General features: G+C 33.8%; 1 protein-coding gene across 2 annotated transcripts in view; it reads right to left on the bottom strand.

Annotated features, from left to right (window-relative positions):
• pak6b (p21 protein (Cdc42/Rac)-activated kinase 6b) overlaps positions 1–15,234 on the bottom strand; it is a 32,424-nt gene extending 17,190 nt beyond the window's left edge. The window contains exons 1-4 of one of the 2 annotated variants that reach the window (XM_051874261.1): positions 14,900–15,234; positions 11,651–11,715; positions 8,629–8,688; positions 1,620–1,835 (exon numbers count right to left, since the gene is read on the bottom strand). In XM_051874261.1, coding sequence (XP_051730221.1) covers positions 1,620–1,826 — 207 coding nt within the window. In that variant the 5' untranslated portion in view covers positions 1,827–1,835; positions 8,629–8,688; positions 11,651–11,715; positions 14,900–15,234. The remainder of the gene's footprint in view (positions 1–1,619; positions 1,836–8,628; positions 8,689–11,650; positions 11,716–14,899) is intronic. The other variant, XM_051874262.1, reaches the window with a different exon arrangement.
• Positions 15,235–20,685: the final 5,451 nt, after the last annotated feature.

The raw sequence follows: 20,685 nt of genomic DNA, 5'->3' as shown, positions 1-20,685 counted from the left end.
TGATGCATGAGCACTTTAATTACACTGGCTATGAACACTTCACATTCCAGCTGTTCAGGAAACTTTAGCCAGCGGGAACAACATGCCTTTCAGATGAAGATGGCGCTTCATCACGCAATTAACAAAAATCCAGTTCATGTCTTTGAAGATTACAGTTGATAGATCTTTATATACAAGCAATTCTTTATTTATAGGGATCATTTTAAAGAATTATAATCTATAAACTCCAGAATTGTCTTTATTAACGCTATCAATACCATCATATTTCATCATGTAAGTATTTTAGAGAACGATGAGTTTTTCCCCTCAAAAAATGATGCTGTAAAATTACTTGATTTTTAACCCATTCTAACTGAAGTGATGTTGAGTTTTACTTGATCTCAAAACTCAAGTCATTTTGTGGGATGAGACATTACTACGACAAACACAGATTGATTCTTCTCACACTGAAACAGCATGTCTCAATATTTTAAACTGGACACAAGAAAGCAACAAATAAGATGAAGCAGCTCCTCCTAGAGTAAATCGTTACGTAACAGCAGCGTTGAGCAGGTCTATCAGGTCATAATTAGTGAATAGAAAGGCTTAGTGTCACATTCTTACAACATTTGAATGTTGTAGCTGATACATGAGAACCCTGGGGAAATGTAACAAAGACACTGGCTTATTTATAAACCAAACCTCCTCCTAACCTGTTTAACAGACATGTGATTATTTACAACTAGAGCCGCAAACATGAACGCGAAACAAACTTTCTCAGGGAAGAAAGATTGTCTTTGTGTGAAGATCTTAAAGAAATTACAGTAGGTGCTGTAAAGAATTTCACAGCAAAATCAAAAGACCTGATATTTTTGCTTAATTGTGATAAAATAGTCGCTAAATTTTGCATTTAATGCTAAAAAATATATAATTTTCTTTAAGCAATAAAGAATTACTCTTTTCTTTTGATTTTAGAGTGAAATATGATCACCTACCTAGAGACTACATATAAAAACTGCATAATATTGTTAAAAATAGAATGAAATGAATGAAAATGTTAATGAATTAATGAAAGTATTAATGAAATATATATGCAGTGAAATGTTATGCAAAATAATATCAACTTTGCCTGATATTTTTGCTTAATTATCATAAAATAATGTCACTAAGTTTAGCAAATAATTGTAAAAAGTTTCTTTAAGCAATAATTGAATTGTTTTTTTTTTATTTTGGGGTGAAATATGATCTGGACATGTGATATTTTGTGATATTCACCTATAATAATTGCATAATAATGTTAAAAATAGAATTGCATTAATAAAATATCTATGCAATGAAATGCTATGCACTATAATATCAAATGTATATTTTTTTGACTGATATTTTTGCCTAATTGTCATAAAATAATGCAAAAACATATATAATGTTCTTTAAGCATTATATATATATATATATATATAAATTATATTATAATTGTTGTATGTATCATTTACTACTTTATAGTTTATCTATACGTTAATTAAATGCAAACATGTCAAATATATATAACAAAATAGCTCTGATACAGAAGCACATATTGTCATAAACATCAAACGCAAACATGTCTTCTTCTGACACTGAAGGAACATGCTTTACTTTACCTTCTTTGGTTTGAGATGCACCTGAGTGACTCTGGACGGATCCACCACAGGTTTGGGTCTCTTGAGCGTTTCTATGATGCTTTGCCATTGGGGCGGCAGACCGACAAAACAGCCCTGAACCGGGTCGAAGGACGTGTGCACCCTGTGCTCGAAGTTCTTGGGCGAGGAGATCTCCATCCTCCTCTTCTTCTTCTTCCTCAGGAACATCCTGACAGCCTACGGAAAACAAGAGTCGGTCCCATCATGAAACGACACGCTCAGTTTCTCCAGCAATGCCATGTGGTCGCATTCACAACATGCAGTACATATCCAACTGAAGAGAAGGCAAAACAAGACTCAAAAGAGAGCGGGGACAGGTGTGACACTAGCTGTCAATCTGACACCTGAGGACACGCCCCTTCCTAAAGCAGGGACATGCACAACTCTTTCAAACCTGACACCGTGAGCGTCCTGTTACATGATAGTTGTAGATCGAGTCTTTACTAATGCATATTCAGTGAACCGGCTCGATACTGCTGCAGGTTATATTGAGGACACAGTCAACCAATGAAAGTGACCACAGAAAGAACAAATGTCCTGATTCCGGGTACATTGGATTTTCCAAGCCTGTAGGAATCAATTTCACCCTATAAAGCCTGTATTATATATTTGATATTTAGGTCAATGACGTGACGGGTAATTTTTTGTCCAAAGGCCTTAATAATAAAAAAACAAAACAAAGATATGACATCCAAAGTATGTAAGGTAGTACAACTAGATCTCTTTTATTGAATCCAAAAGGTTTTAATTATATTTTTCTACATATAAAGGTATTTTAAAGATTTTGAAGTGTCAAAAGGTCATTCGGTTTAACCGTTCCAAAGTCCAATACAGCCATTTCATTTGTGATAAAATATCTTAAAATGTAATAAATGTATATATTTTTTATTCTGGCATGATTTTATAACATCATATATCAACATAGTGCAAAATGATATTAAAATTATGTGTAGAAGTCGTTGCTTTGTTATGAGAAAGAATGTCCGGAAAAATGAATTTCATTGATGTCATTCGGAGTAACCAATATAAAGGGACCATTTTGGATCAAGTCATGTGGTCAGTATCATGTGACAGGATGTGACATCATTCAGACACCTGCAAAGGACCACATGGTCATGAAGCAAAGTAACTAACTCTCTCTTAACTATTTGAAAAATTCATGTTTTCACTTGATCATACGCATGTCCCGAAACATCAGGTCATTCGGTACAACCGCTATAAAACATGAAAAATGTTGTAATATTTTAAAAACTTGTACTAAATATAAAATGTTTGATTGTCCTTTTGCTAGTTAGCTAGATATCAGCCTGTTAGCATCGTTTGAAAATATCGTCATTCGGTAAAACCAAAATTTTTGTTAAACCGAATGACTTTTTTGGTGACAAATTTTGTCCATCTTGTAAAAAATGACAAAAGCAGTGTTAACTGATTATAAAAACCACATGATCTCATTGTTAACACTTAATAAAACTTCAAAATTAATTATATCTCCATCATATTTTTTTACACTTTTAAAAACCTTATTCGACAATGACCCATTACTCATCTAAATGACCAAAACCAGTCGCACACAATGTCCTCCAGTCCTTCTGTCGTCTGATTGATAGCTTAGATTTTTTTTCCCGGTAAAAGTCTTTCAGTATAATTGTACAAACGTCCTCCTTCAGCTCGTGCTTCACGTGTCTTTCTACTGTCAAATCTGCACTGATTTTATCAAGTAAACGTAAGAATAACTTTGATATTGTTAGTAATATTTCAACCTCAGTTCACTTGATTATCCAGACATCATTTATTAGAAAAATCATGAGTATCAAATATGATCATCATCTCTTGAGGAAGGTTTATTTGCTCAATCATCAATCATCTTACTAGGACATATTACTGGCAGATATTGATATTTATATGCATTTTATGTCAGTATCTGTTATACAGATCTCATTGATTTACATTACCTTACTTTTTATCCAAATAAATACCAGAATCTGCGCCAAATTGCAAATTTTTGCTCATTTTGTGCCTCTGAATAAAACTGAGCTGATTTTTTTCCTCCATATTCTCACTATATGAGCCATAAAAGCATCAAACATGATACAAAAAGATAAAACACATGTACAAAATTTTTGTTTAACTTTTATCATATGTCAGGTTTTACAGGGTTAATATCTCAGACATTAATGAGATCAAATTTGCCACTCCCAAATATTTCCTATTAAATTCTCTCAAGATCAAATGATCTGAGCAATATTTCTTTTACTGTATTGACTGTATTTGTGTCTAAGTAAACTGTAAATGAGAATGAAAGCTTAGAAACGCTTCTCCGGCGCAGACGGCCTCTGCATTAACCCGATCAATAACATCACCAGCCGCGTCTGTCTGCGTGGATGAACAGATCGACTAGTATCTGATCGACGTTCGACTGTATTAGTTTTTATCCTCCGGTGACCCTCAACATGTCCTGACGCATGAAGTAAAGGGGAAATATAAGATATAAACGATGCCATTTTTATGTAGTACCGCACTGTAAAAAAAAAAAAAAAAAAAAGTATTTTTACAGAAAAAATACTGTAAACAAAAGCTACATTTACCATACTGCATACAGTAAAAAATTGTAAATGGTCATGTAATTTTATTGTAAAATACTGCCAAAAAGTAAAAACTCTGAATTACTGTATAATTTCCCAGAAGTCCCAGCGTGACTCATAACAGGGCTCCAGACTGGGCCTTAAAACGGTCGCATTTGCGACTAAAAATATTAATTTGCGAGTGATATTCTTGCCATTGGTGACCATACAAATTCACACCTTATGACTGTAAAATTTGCATGTTATTTGCGTGTTCTGTGACCAGTAGCCTATCACATCATTTGCTGTGTTGACGTAATTAAATGAGATGCTGCGTGTGAATGTTTCACTGAGTTAGAGCGGCGAAATATGAACAGGTAAGATATCACACACCAAACAGACGCCAAAGAACTAGAGCTGATGAAAGCCGACTGTGTTGTCATTGCGTCGGTGCAAAACAGCTGCATTTGCGTAGGAGACAACTGCCTATTTCTTCATATAAATTCGTCTATATTCGTCATTCAAAAGGGTAAACCGGCTCTACAGACTGCAGATACACATACAATGCATCGCGTGCTTACCGTTTTGAATATCAATCACTTTCATTATTCCACTCCGCTCATGCTCATCATATCAATTTAAGGTCATTAAAAGTCTTCAGTGCCTTAAACAGTGTAACAAGAATATAAACGATCATTTTAAAGCGTCTTATATTTTGTGGATGGAAAAACAAATCGCGATACTCCCTAATGTGATTATTATTAATTTCATTAAATAAATGTGAGCGCTGCATGTTTTAAAGTCAACAGATGGCGCTGTTGCGCGTTCTTCAGAGCAGCTCGCATTCAGTGATTAGCGCACATTTGTCAACCGATTGCTTATGAACTAATGCTGATCAATTATCACAAAGTTTACTTTATATTATTTATATTATATTATATTGTAAACGGTTGTAGCAACGTAATTTTTTAATCCTCGTCCGAACTTGAATGAGCAGCAAAAGTAAAGCACAGACATTTCAAAATAAGAGTCCCGCTGTATTTCAAAGTAATCAAAGCAGTATGTATATCAATTGCCCCTGTTTGTTATTTGGTTACACAAACCAAATTTAATATATTTATATATTTATTTCCATATATTTATATTTATTTTCATTTGATTCAAAGTAAACTGTTGTAGCTTCAGGAAGGAAGGACTAAGAACATTATTTAACACATATTATTCAATATAAAGATTTTACTAGCATCAGGGTTATTATAGTTAACTAAAACCATTAAAAACATTTTTTAATTGCTTGAAATAAATGTTAATACTAAAATAAAAATATATACAAACTAAACAGACATGTTTAAAAACAGCAAAAAATAAAACTAAAAACAAAAATTAAAACTTAAAAAATGAAAGGAGAAAACATAAAAATCTAATCGGATTCAAAATATTAACAAAAACTATAATAGTATTAAGTGAAAATAGTGACATTCATTTCCCAGAAAAGTCACCAGATGAAAAAGCTGAAACTGTAAAGGGGAGATATATAAACACAACAGGATGACTAAAAGTAAGTGATTTAAATTGTTGTGTGGCTCTTTTCCCCCTATAGGAGCCAATGGCTCCTTAATGAATTTTTTTGTCTGGAGCCCTGCATAACATATGATTATATTTTATTTAAATAACTGAATCTTATTTTTGTTATCATTAATGTACATTAGGGTGTTTTGTGTTATTCTGTTAATGTTTAGTGCTTTATTTAAGTGTCCTTTGTGTTACTCTGATAACACGTGTTTTCATCATATGGTTTTCTGTTTTACAACCTGTAGTTTTATGCTGAGTAATTTGCGCTTCCTAATTTGTTTAGCCAAATCATCCATGTTGTTTAATGCAGGATAAGGAGTCTGCCAGCTAACAAAGTTCTAAAAACCTTTTGCTAACGTTCCCTTTAATTTATGAAACGTTATTTCTGAGTGTTCTCTGAATATTCAAACCATCTAGTTTTTTTAATGTTTCATTAAGGGAATGTTACTTTTGAATGTTCTCTGAATGTTCTTACATTTAAAAAAAATGTTAGACAAACATCCAGCTAAAACATTTCAGAACCTTCCTTTAACAAATTTTGAGAACATCATTCAAAGGCCAGATAACTCTGAACGAACGTTCTATTAATGTTACTGGAAGAACGTTTCCAGCTCAGTTCATAAACTAAAACTACACAAACACAAGCCAGTGGATTTCCATATATGACACAGTGTGTCTGTAAACTCACACTGAGCTGTCAATCAATATTTGCAACCAAGGCTCCTTGGAAATATGCGAGTCTGCCTGCATTTATCGAAACCTGAAATGCGTCGCTCCAGGTACGTTTTGCTGCACTCTCCAGGTCACATGTCCACAGGAGGTGCTATAAGCAATATAATTTTTTCTCCATTGCAGAGGCGGGTTTATTACACAGCCCAGTCTCATAAAAAAAAGTACAAATGTTTATAAATACTTATTTAGTCGGTGAATATTGAATTCATGGCTGTATTCAGTTGATTCGATAGTGATTATAATCACTGAGATTATAATACAACACAAACACACCATAAAATGATCAAAAAGTAACCCATTTTATTTGTGAACTGTAATCCAAATCTTCAGAATTCATTGTGTTGTGTGAGAAACAGACCCAAATTAAGTCTTTCTCCATTTCCATCCTACTTTTTGAAATAAATTATAGTCATAACACTAGTATGACTGTTATATTTTTCTTTATACTGTATGTATTTCTGCGAAATGGTTAGGTTTAGAGGCTCATAAATATCTATAAAATAGTATATTGTAACTAAAATTATTGTTAATGTACATTTTTCTGCCTTGAAATGTGTTTATGTTTAGGTTTGGGATAGGGTTAAGGAATCTAAAATGTCTCTATAAAATGGTAAAAGAAAATGTAAGTATATAAATGTATTTATTAGGTAAAGGATTTGTAATTATTTTATGTTTATATAAATACATAACAATGTTAATGTTTTATATGCTCTTAATACGTCCATATTTGTATGTTTCAGCACTTATTCAAACATACGGAAAAGTAATTTTTATGCAAATAACACTGGGTTGCATATTTGCCCACTAGTGAACATTAAACAGTGAACAATAAATATGCAAAATAACCAGAGAAGACATCATGAACACATGACAATTTCATTTTTTTATACTATAAAATATTTATAATATCTTCAGCCACAGTCGTCAAACATAATGTGAAGCATGTAATTTCTGTAAAAAGCTTTATGCCTGATTTATTCATATGTTCTTTTTATTAGTTCAATAAAAAAGTTAAAAGGTATACTGATATCCAATAATTGTTTGTATATTATGGCCACTAGCTGATATGATGGCCAATATAAAAGTCTGTAGTGTTTTGCTGGTGTTTAACAAATAATATTTACACTAAGGATATTACACAGGCTTGAATAAAAATATTATAATGTACAATGTACAAAATGTTTTACTACTTTTTAAACTATATATTGCATCCATATTAAATCTCAAATAATAATAGTAAGAATAATAATTTAAAAAACAATAATAAAAAAATAAATATTTAAAAGAAAATATCTAATTAATTACATGATGTGGCGATTAAACACACATCAAATTTGGTTGAGAAATTACCTCAAAAAGATCATTTAAAGTCATTATTGTAATGAGAAAAGCATCAAAAAGACATTACAAAAAGTAGCTTAACAAAAAAAAGTTTTTTATTTGATTCTACATAGAATTTATTACACAAACTTTTAGGCTTCAACGGCCATGAGGTTGAGTAAATAAATTTAAATTTTTGGGTGAACTATACCTTTAATGGTTTTTTTTTTTAAATATGGAAATATGATTTTTTATTTATGAAATGACACTCTAAATAAAAAACTAAAATTGCCAGTAGGTGGCAGTCAATGTCTTAATGAGTAAGTTATTAATTTGATTCATTGAAACAGCTGATTCATTTAGTAATTGAGTAAATGGCTCTCTTCATGAATGAGTCATTGAATCATTGGTTCACCTGACTGATTCGCTCAAAACGCGGATTGATTCAGAAACGAAACACAGCTGTGCGCTGCTCGGAGACGCACAACAGTTCTGCTCTGGCTTTATAGATAATATTTTTGTTTGCAAAATTGTGCAGAAACAGACAATATTGTGTCTAAAATATCACAATATTAACTTCTTATTTATTGAACTGTTGTATATCAATATCACATTTGCGCAAAAACAGCACTCGAGTGATATTGTGCTCGTTACTCGTGTGATATTGCTTAACTATATTATATGATATAAATATGATACAAAAACTCAAACAGGGGCATTTTTGCCCTGATACCTTGAATTTTAGAGTCATTCTGAACAGCAGACGTGACATTAGACAGTCTTACCTGTGCAGTTGTGTTTGATTCCCCTCAGTTCAGCTCGTTCATCTCCTCTTTCACTGGACCCTGATCAGGAACACAATATATCAGTGAGAAAAAGGAAATGTTTCATGGCCTTATGCGTCTGTCCTATTATCGCCTCCATCCAGAGTCAATGTCCTGCGTCTCTGTCCTGTTTATTCAGCGGGTGTGGAGAGAAACACATGACAGACGAGGAGCGTTTACACACACTCATGAAATGTGTCTACTCCTACACTGCCTTTGGTTTCCTGCAACACGTCGTGACATGATCGCACTGAAAGAGTCCTACATCTGAACATGCCATGATGGATCAGATACCAGCAGCAAAACCTTTAAGAAAACCACTAGTTATAATCGTTAGGGCCTTTTTAATGGGTGTGCAGATATTTGAACTATATATTCAGACAAAATGCATGTCAATATACAACATTAGACAGCTTGGGAACGCCCATTTTTGCAATGTTTACTCAAATTGTGCAAGAAAGCAGGAAGTCAAAATTATTTAACAAGTCTCATCCTTTATAACATAGTTGAGAAACAGTATATGCAAAGCTTGTGTCATATATATTTATTGGACATTGAGATTTCTGTGTTGGCAAGCTAATTTAGATTAAATTATGGAAGTTTCTTTCCGCCATGGAATAAAAAAATAAAAAAGGTAATTTGGACTTTATCTCAAAATTACTTTAAGTTGCGAGTTTATATCAAGCAATTCTGGGACGAAAGTCAAAACTGCGAGTTTGTATGTCTTATTTCTTGCAATTCTGACTTTTTTTCTCATTTATTAGAAATGTCTAAATAATGAGATATAAAGTCAGAATTGCATGAAATAAAATCAGAATTGCGAGAAATAAACTCAGAATTGCCAGAAAGAAAGTCAGAATTGCAAGAAATAAAGTCAGAATTGTGAGAAATAAACTCAGAATCGCAAGAAATAAGATTTCAGATTTGTGAGATATAAACTCGGAATTGCAAGAAAAAGTCAGAATTGCGAGAAATAAAGTCAGAATTGTGAGATATAAATTCTGAATTGCGAAAAATTAAGTCAGAATTACCAGAAATAAAGTCGGAATTGCGTGATATAAACTCGGAAATGCAAAAAATAAAGTCAGAATTGTGAGACATAAACTCAGAATTGCAAGAAAAAGTCGGAATTGCCAGAAATAAAGTCGGAATTGTGAAATATAAACTCGGAATTGTGAAAAATAATGCCAGAATCGTAAGAAATAAACTTGGAATTGCGAGATATAAAGTCGTATTTGTGAGAAATAAAGTTGGAATAGTGAGATATAAACTTGGAATTGCATGAAAAAGTCATAATTGCGAGAAATAAAGTCAGAATTGCGAAACAAACTCTGAATTGCGAAAAATAAAGTCAGAATTGCAAGATTATACTCCGAATGGCAAAAAATATAGTCAGAAATGTGAGATGTAAACTAAGAATTGCGAAAAATAAACTCCATTGCGAGATATAAACTCGGAATTGCAAAAAATAAAGTCAGAATTGTGAGAAATAAAGTCGGAATTGCGAGATATAAAGTCAAAACTGTGAGAAATAAAGTCAGAATTGCAAAAAATAAACTCGGAATTGTGAGTTATAAAGTCGTATTTGTGAGAAATAAATTTGGAATAGTGAGATATAAACTTGGAATTGCAAGAAAAGTCATAATTGCAAGAAATAAAGTCAGAATTGCGAAACAAACTCTGAATTGCGAGAAATAAAGTCAGAATTGCGAGAAATAAAGTTGGAATCATGAGAAATAAACTCAGAATTGCAAGAAATAAACTCGGAATTGCAAGAAAAAGTCGGAATTGCCAGAAATAAAGTCAGAATTGCATGATATAAACTCGGAACTTCAAAAAATAAAGTCAGAATTGCGAGATTATACTCCGAATGGCAAAAAATATAGTCGGAATTGTGAGATGTAAACTAAGAATTGCAAAAAATAAACTCCATTGTGAGATATAAACTCGGAATTGCAAAAAATAAAGTCGGAATTGCGAGATATAAACTCGGAAATAAATTCGGAATTGAGAGAAATGTGAGATAAAAAGTCACAATTACCTTTTTTTCCATGGTGGAAACAAGCTTCCATATTAAAGGGCAATTAAATGCAGAAATTTATTTAAAGTGCATGCAAAAAAAAAATTCATATAAATATCTATTTTTATGTCAATGTTATTCATCATATACTTAAAAAAAGAAAACTAACCAAAACCTACAGTAAATATCTATAACATTATCTTAAAAACTCGTTTACATTTATGCATTTAGCAGATGGTTTTACGCAGAGCACCTTACAAAAGAGGAACAAAAATAAGTTTGTGAAAGAGCCAACAATATTTGTAATATAAAATGCCTGATTTATCAGACAAACTCAATCCTGTTTTCCTCTACAAACATGTGTTTCTGATGTTTTCTTGACGATCAACACTCAATGAAGTGCACATACGACACAATGAGATATAATGTTCCTGATCAAGTAACTTTAGAGACTGAATCCTCTGCAGCTGCATACTGTATGTGTCACGTTACCTATAGATACACCCTGCCTCTGTTTTTCAGAGATACATTTACACTAACCAAACTGGTTAAGGATTTCATTACCAGAGTTGTAACTTTCACAAGCTTTGGGCTTTGTAACGTATCCATCCAAACAACACATGAAACACAAGAACGGAAGAATAAGATGGATGGTTTTTTACTATTAAACCTTAAATATTGATGCAATATTGTAATTTTTGTGATATTGTTGTAACTGTGACAGGATTTTCCATATCTGATATAATTTCACACTGAATGCACATTATATCTCATAATAAGTTGCAGAATTTAGAGTTTTACCAATCACTTGACTAGTTGAATTTGCAATATATGAAGCTGGAATTACATTTAGAGATTTTAAGATGCAATTGCAGTTCAATTCCTCCATATGTCGTGATCATCTGTGTTTAATCAAGTTACAGCCAATATAGGTTATAAGTTATGAAAAGGTTTAAAACTCACCTTACATTTTTCTTTCTTCATCAAGCCCAAGTTGATGTGAAATCCATGTCCAGGAATGTCACGCTCTGTTTGGACAAGTAAAAGATCAGCCTCAACAAAACTACTACATCTTTATGCATTATTGCACAGGGTTTGAGCAACCTGATCAAAACACACATGATTGAAACAGAAAATTAAACAAGCAAATGATTGTGTGACTCCTGTCGAATGTTTAAATACTTAAATTTACTGTTATTTACAGCTAAACTTCATTTATTCTTAACAGGGTTAATCGCATTACAACATCCAGGTCAACCCAGAATTAAAAAAATATATATTTTAAGAAAATTAAGTCTTTTAGGACCATTATCATTTATGCACATACAATTATTTCAATATTTTCATTTTACTTTTGAGTTTTTGTCCCTTTATAATTCTCAATGATTCTTATTACAATACAATTAAAGGTGCAATATGTAAGATCTTCTGGTCGCTAGAGGCCTATTCAAAACAAAGGCGTAGCTTGATGATGCCAAGTTTGAGTGTGGAATCTTGGGACATGTGGTCTTCACCTCAACGGCCGGTGGAAAACAATTGGGATAGGACTCGGGAAGAAATCATGTTCATGGATGTGATTATTAACGTTACTGTAGTATGAAGCAGAGCAGGACCGAGTGTTGTGGGAGCTGAACGAGGACGCTGGAGCGATTGCACAACACACGCCTCACGAGCAGCGGGACTTTTATTATGACACAGTCGCGGGCGCTGCTTCCGCTTTTCGGGTCATGAGTATGAGGTAACACAGCTCTGTTTATCATATTAGATACATTTGAGTGTGTTGAAAATGATGTTATAACGTTACTCTGTGCGTTCGCTCGGCGGCTGCTGTGAGACACTGTTACACACTGCAGTAAGTTAGATCGATTTTAGATTATCATATTAAATGCTGGATGGCTTGTGTTGATAAATGGCATGCAATTCATTTTAAAACATTGTATGATGGAGAAAATTCTGTATTGCTGTTACTAAAAATAAAGCTGCATCTGATTATGTATGTTAGCTACTTGACAAAATAGTGTTTTTCTCTGAGGCATGGTAAAGCATGGTACTCGCAAAATTAGATTTAAACAATAAGACTAAACGTGTTGAGCTATATAACAATATTTAGTTTTCTGTCTTTAAATATATCAAAACAGTTGTTCCCTTGTCTATTAAAACATGTAAATATTAAAGCGTCTTTGGTGTTTCCATGGTTTCTACAAAATAAAACCGGAAACCGAGGGTAACGCGGGTATGACGCCATTGACAGGTGACTCCTCACACGTCCCGGAGCCTTGGTTAAAATTGCAATTTTCTTACGATTTACAAATAGTTGGAAACATTTGGGATATTGTAAGTACTCAAGTGAACAAAATGGCCTAGTGGTTTTTACAGCAAAATTCTTACATATTGCACCTTTAATGTCTTGTATTACATAAACAAAACACTGTTATACAATTGTTTTTATTTAACTCACCATAAACAAGTCTAAAATTATGCAATTAAAATATGATTGTTTTTCTACATTTACAGTAATGAGAATTTAGAGGCTTGACTGTCATGAAACTAATGTCACACAAACAAAAAAATTCTTTAAATAATTTAAAGTCATTAAAGGATTAGTTCACTTTCAAATAAAAATTACCCAACGTTTTATTCACCCTCAAGCCATCCTAGGTGACTTTCTTCTTTCTGATGAACACAATCAGAGTTATATTAATAAATATCCTGACGCATCTAAGCTTTATAATGGCAGGACCAACGAGTATGAAGCTGAAGAAAGTGTATCCGATCCATCATAAACATACTCCACACGGCTCCGGAGGGTTAATAAAGGCCTTCTGAAGCGAAGCGATGCGTTTGTGTAAAAAAATATTCATATTTAACAAGTAATGAAGTAAAATATCTAGCTTCCGCCAGACCGCCTTCCTTATTCAAATTACGAAAAAAAAAACAGAACTGGCGTCGCGTCAGGCGTAAACGTTTTGAACCGAGAGAGTTTTACTCTTTCTTCATGCGTTGAATAAGGAAGGCGGTCTGGAGGAAGCTAGATATTTTACTTCATAACTTGTTAAATATGGATTTTTTTTTACACAAACGCATCGCTTCGCTTCAGAAGGACTTCATTAACCCTCCGGAGCCGTGTGGATTACTTTTATGATGCATGGATGTGGATGTAGGCGCTTTCTTCAGCTTCATACTCGTTGATCACTGCCATTATAAAGCTCAGATGCGTCAGGATATTTATTAATATAACTCCGATTGTGTTCATCAGAAAGAAGAAAGTCATATACACCTAGGATGGCTTAAGGGTGAGTAAAGCTTGGGGTAATTTTCATTTGAAAGTGAACTAATCCTTTAAGTAATTTGGTAACACTTTAAAATAAGGTTTCATTAGTTAACTACATTAGTTCACATGAACTAACAATGAACAATACTTCAGCATGTATTAATCTAAGTTAACGTACATTTTTGAAATCAAAAGTTGTATTTGTTAACATTAGTTAACGTACAAACAATGAACAATTATATTTTTACTGACATTAACAAAGATAATAAATGCTTTAAAAGTATATCGTTCATTTTATATCCTAACTTGTAAGTAGTCTAAACCACTGATGCAACTGGCCACTTAATTTATTGTAAAGTTATTTTGTTTGTTTTTGAGGTGAAATTTGACCCAAGGGAGTTCAGAGAAATTCAATCACTGTTGTTGCACTGCAAAACTAACAAGAACAACAAATATCTGCCAGTGAGGTAAGAAAAATAATATTGTTCTCCCTTTGAATTGAGTTTGTTTTTCTTACTCCACCGGCAGATAGGTTATTTGTTCTTGTTTTAAGCATAACTTTGATCATTTTTTTAAGTAAACAAAATTTAATATCTGGTCATTTTGCTTCTCAAGTCTTGATTTAAGAATATCTAGATATTTGTACTGAAAAACAAGACAAAAACACTGAGGAAGTGTGATCCTTCTGGATGAGAGTGAATGTAAACGGCTCAGGTGAGAGAAAGCCGCGCGAGAGAACCGGAAAGACGAGGACAAAGCCGCTCACCGCTATCTATTATAACCACATGATCTTCAAGAGCTCGTCCTCCACAACGCTTCACCTCTCATAACCTCGCCCTGCCTTTCTTCTGTCACTGCAACAATGACCAACACCATCCAGACACCTTTACTTAGAAAAGACCGTGTGTGAAAATCCCGAAAGAGAGTTGAATGTGTCTTACCTGAAGCTGAGGATCGCCGTAACGCTCGTGAAGGTCTCTCCCTCTCACACAAACACACGGGCAGTTTCTCCTCAGCATGATCTGCGTGCCGCTGCATGTTCTGAGGCTTTGGGAGCGTCTCTATCCGATCTGAGTCATGACAGACTTCTAGTGTGCTCTTCATGTAGGTCAGAAGTACACCACTAACTTAGTCACTTCCATAAGGAGTCACTCTAAAGGCCCGTTCACACCACAACTATAACGATAACAACACCGTGAAACGATATCGTTAGTACGTTTCACAAACCGTCGTTTACAACACAATTCAAGAAACTGGCGACCGTTGTTGGACAACGATGCTTTGGTAAAACGATTTTGTTTTCCATCTGATGACCGTTAAACATTGACAGCCAATAGGCTTCACAGACTGTGATGACGCGTTTTAACGGTCATCAATATCGTAAATCCTGCAAAGTTTCTTATATTTTCATTTTTTAAAAGATGTGTGTACATTTATAACACTATACTTAGTATTATATTACCCTTTGCATCAAATTACAAAAAACTACTTAACGCTACCGGAAACAATGTCGGAATTGCGAAAAATAAACTCAGAATTACCAGAAATAAAGTCAGAATTGTGAGAAATAAACTCAGAATTGTGAGATATAAACTCGGAATTGCAAGAAAAAGTTGGAATTGCTTGATATACTCATAATTGCAAAAAATAAAATAAAGTATATAAAGAATTGCGAAAAGAGATATAAACTCAGAATCGCAAAAAAAAAAAAAAAACTATTTTTTTGTAATTTGATGCAAAGGGTAATATAATACTAAGTATAGTGTTATAAATGTACACACATCTTTTAAAAAATGAAAATATAAAAAACTTTGCAGGATTTGCGATATTGATGACCGTTAAATCGCAGTCTGTGAAGCCTATTGGCTGTCAGTGTTTAATGGTCATCAGCTGAAAAACAAAATCGTTTTACCAAAGCATCGTTCTTGCAGAATTGCAAGAAATAAACTCAGAATTGTGAGATATAAACTCGGAATTGCAAGAAAAAGTTGGAATGGCATGATATACTTATAATTGCAAAAAATAAAATAAAAAAATAAAGAAGCGAAATAAATAATTGCGAAAAAGAGATATAAAAAAAAATTAGAATTGTGAGAAATATAGGTGGAATTGCAAGATATAAACTTGGAATTGTGAGTTATAAAGTCATAATTGTGAGAAATAAAGTCAGAATCGCAGGAAATAAACTCAGAATTGTGAGATATAAACTCGGAATTGCAAGAAAAAGTGGGAATTGCGTGATATAAACTCGTAATTGCAAAAAATAAACTCAAACTCTCGACGCTAATATTGCTATATCGTTATAGTTATCGTTCTTGGTTCTCCTTAAGAAGAAAATTCTATATAGCACCTTAAAGGGTTCTGTCAGGATTTCAACTTTTGGGATCATTTTATGTAGGCCTATTTAGTTTTTATTCATTTTAATTCAATTTTATGAATTAAACAGCTCGTAAACATATTGTTAGAACAAATTTAAATAAATAACCCATTACCGAGCTAACAGGGAACGTTTTCGGAATGTTCTGGCAAGGTTCTCTCAAAGTTATGAACAAACATTCTTCCAGTAACATTAATAGAATAATCGTTCAACACTATCTGGTTTTTAATAATGTTCTCTTAGCACAAAAACATTATACATCATTCATGGAACGTTTTTTTTTTTTAGTTGGACGTTCGTTTTTATTTAAGGTGTCCTTGATTATGATTTCACTGTTTTAACTTTAGTTAGTGTGTAATGTTGCTGTTTGAACATAAACAACATCTGCAAAGTTACGACACTCAAAGTTCAATGAAAGAGAGATATTTTCTTTTACAGAATTCGCTGTTTAAGGACTACAACAAACGACTGGTAGGGACTACAACGAGCTTCTTCCCGGGTTAGTGACATCACAAACCCTAAAATTTACATAAACCCCGCCCCCGAGAACACACAACAAAGGGGGCGGGGCCATGTTGGTCTGCTTTAGAGAAGAGGAAGAGTTGTTGTAGTAGAGTGTTGTTGACATGCCGTCATTTTACACCGGACTGCTTCACAAACGAGGGTCAATTCAACACAAAAGATTAACATGACGGCACATGCTAGTGGATGAGTTGAATCAACTCCACAGCAACTACATAAATTTATCCACAAACCATTCAGAAACGTCTAAAAGTTATAACTTCTTCCTGAGTCTCTCCATCAGTGTCGACTCCAGTTTGAACAATGTAAGGCTGAACACTTTCGTCATTTTGTCTGCGTGAGATTCTCCAGCTTTGTTGTTTTGAGCGACCGAAGCGTGAGCTGTTAAAGCTCTGCCCTCTTCTGGAAAGGGGGCCGGGAGCAGCAGCTCATTTGCATTTAAAGGGACACACACAAAAACGGCGTGTTTTTGCTCACACCCAAATAGGGGCAAATTTGACAAGCTATAATAAATGATCTGTGGGGTATTTTGAGCTGAAACTTCACAGACACATTCTGGAGACACCAGAGACTTATATTACATCTTGTACATTATAGGTCCCCTTTAAATGTTATTACTTGTTTCAAAACGTTCAGAGAACATTCAAAAGGTAATGTTCCCATAGTATTTGACGAATGATATAACGGAATGTTCCCTTAAGGCTCCCAAAAAACAAACAAACATTACTATTGAGAAATGTGAGAGAACACACAGAAATAGCTTTTTCGTAACTTAATGGGAATGTTAGCAAAACTTTTATTTTTTTAGTTGGGTAAACATGAAAATATTATACAATCATTTAAGACATTCCTCCTTACATAGAACCTTTTGGCATAAATTGAGACAAGAACACGTGTTTTATAGAGAACCTTTTTTTCTAAGAGTGCCTTTTCTAGGAGGAGGAAACATCACACAACAAATCTGTTTAATGCCTCGTTTGTTTCTACGCACCAGTGATATTAAATGTTGAGCAAACAGAGACTGAAACCTTTTGCGATTTTTGATCCTGCACTGCAAACAGTTATCTGACTTTGTATCTTTGTCTTGTTTTCCAGTACGAATATATAAACATTCTTAAATCAAGATACATTTACTTGAGAAGCGAAATCAAGTGAAAAATGTATTAAAATTAAGTGAATTTAAGCTTAAAACAAGATTTAAAAAAAAAAAAAAACAATGCAATGCAATACAATGATGATTGAGGGATGAACAAATAAACCTTCCTCAAAAGATGATAATCATATTTGTAATAAATGATGTCTGGATAATCAAGTAAACCGAGGTTGAAATATTACTAACAATATCAAAGTTATTCTTACGTTTACTTGATAAAAATCAGTGCAGATTTCACAGCAGAAAGACACGTGAAGCATTTAATTTTGCAACAAATCAAGAATATTTAAGAGTAATATGCAATCAAAACACATTTTCATAATCATCATTCTAACTGATTCTGCTTTTGCTTCCATTTCATTGATTTGACTGAAGCTTTTTGAAAAACCTCAATAAATGAACAGACAGGATCGTGTTTGGATTATTTCATCAGTCTGAATCCCTTTTCCAAACTATTCCAGACAACTAAAGGAAGTTGACTCAGGAAGAAGAAACATTTCAGGACCACTGAAGAATTTGCGACACGCCCTTGATGTGTAAACGTGTCAGCTGAAGATCTGCACTGACACGCAGCTGATGATGATGCAGATCCAAGAGTGAACCAGAGCACTCGTTTACGGCTAAACGAATGGCTTGTTCACTAGTTCATTACCAGACATGAAAGTTAACCTACTAAATCTGTATAACTGGTGAAGTTCAATACTCAGCACACTGGAAAATGAAAGTAATGCAGCGTATTACATTTTGGGAGGTCAAGGTTTGGCTGGTAAGCAGGGTCCATCGACAACTGCCATAAAAGCATTAGAACATATAGTCGCAATCTTAACACAGTAACACAAGACACTTACCCAGCAGCTGATCTTAGCAGGTGTGTTACTCTGGTCAACAATGAATAACTCCAGAAGTCATTTAACTAGCAAAAGAGCTCTGAACGCCCTGTGGATGTCAAACATTAACATTTACAGTGTGAGAGATGTGTGTGTTCATCCATCTGTAGGATTCAACAGCTCTGATGTGTTTGTTCTCTAAACAAGGATTATTATGGACGACTATACAATCCACGCATTTTACAATAAGGTTGCATTTGTTAAACTAAAAATGACAAATAGTAACGCGTGTAATAATCTTAATGTTCATTTCAACATTTACTAGTACATTTTAAAATCAAGAGCATTTTTTAATATTGTAGGTTGCATTTGTCAACATTATTTAACATGAACTAACGATCAAAAATACTTCTAAAGCATTTATTAATCTTAATTAATGTTAATTTCAGCATTCCACTTATATTATTGAAATCAAAAGTTGTATCTTTTAATATTATTTAAAGGAACACTCCACTTTTTTTGAAAATAGGCTCATTTTCCAACTCCCCTACAGTTAAACAGTTGAGTTTTACCGTTTTCGAATCCATTCAGCCGATCTCCGGGTCTGGCGGTACCACTTTTAGCATAGCTTAGCATAGTTCATTGAATCTGATTAGACCGTTAGCATCTCATTAAAAAATGACCAAAAAATTTCGATATTTTTCCTATTTAAAACTCGACTCTTCTGTAGTTACATCGTTGTACTAAGACAGACGGAAAATGACGGAAAAATATCATTGCTCCTGCTGCAGCCATGGTACGGCAGCAAAGTTCCTTGATCATTACGCCGGAATGAGAGTATAGTTCCTAGCCATATCAGCCTAGAAAATCACAACTTTTCATTTTCCGTCGGTCTTAGTACACGATGTAACTACAGAAGGGTCAAGTTTTAAATAGGAAAAATATCGAAACTCTTTGGTCATTTTTGAGCGAGATGCTAACGGTCTAATCAGATTCAACAAACTATGCTAAGCTATGCTAAAAGTGGTACCGCCAGACCCAGAGATCGGCTGAATGGATTCAAAAACGGTAAAACTCAACTGTTTAACTCTAGGGGAGGTGGAAAATGAGCCTATTTTCAAAAAAAGTGGAGTGTTCCTTTAATGGACCTGAGCTTACATGACCTAACAATGAATAGTTGTATTTTTATTAACTAATGTTAACAAAGATTAATAAATACTATAACAAATGTATTGTTCATTTACTATTAGTCTTAAGAGATATAACCAGAACCCCCTTTTAAGACAAGTCATTTCACTCGGCGGCCATCTTTGAAACACCTCTCGGGCATTCAAGTGCAGCTCCTATCTCTTTGAATGGAGAAACTTCAAATTCTCCAAAGCTGTTCGCCAAGCTTTCGATTAAATTTCATTTTTGAAATCACCAATGAAATCTGACAACAACCGTCTCATAAAAGTTGTTTTTAAACGCTCGAATCGTGACAAAAAAACGTCATTTTTCAGGCACGTTGCTTTTACAACATATCAAATCCATCAGTTCTCACCATCTCCTAAAAGCCAAGCTGATGTTGATTCTTGTTTTATTACGAGCTCTGTCGCGTTCTCTTTTCACCAGCAGACTCTCCTCTATTCAGTGTTTGTTTAAAACAGGTGATTCTCCAGAGGTTGGAGATTTACAAGCTCCATTCTCACTCGTCGTGACAACTAATCTAAGCCACTCCCACACCTGACATGTGTCAAAGTAGCCGGTGCGGTGAGAAATCGAGTCCCCCCCCCCAGGAATTGGGTCTCCTTTAGGACCCAGGCTGTGATGCCTGATCAAAAGTTGTTATCATGATGTCTTGACTAA

This window comes from Ctenopharyngodon idella, chromosome 20 (genome assembly GCF_019924925.1).
Source record: "Ctenopharyngodon idella isolate HZGC_01 chromosome 20, HZGC01, whole genome shotgun sequence".
Taxonomy (NCBI): Eukaryota; Metazoa; Chordata; class Actinopteri; order Cypriniformes; family Xenocyprididae; genus Ctenopharyngodon; species Ctenopharyngodon idella.
The sequence above is the reverse complement of the archived record's forward strand: the minus strand, read 5'-3'. Positions and strand labels throughout refer to the sequence as shown.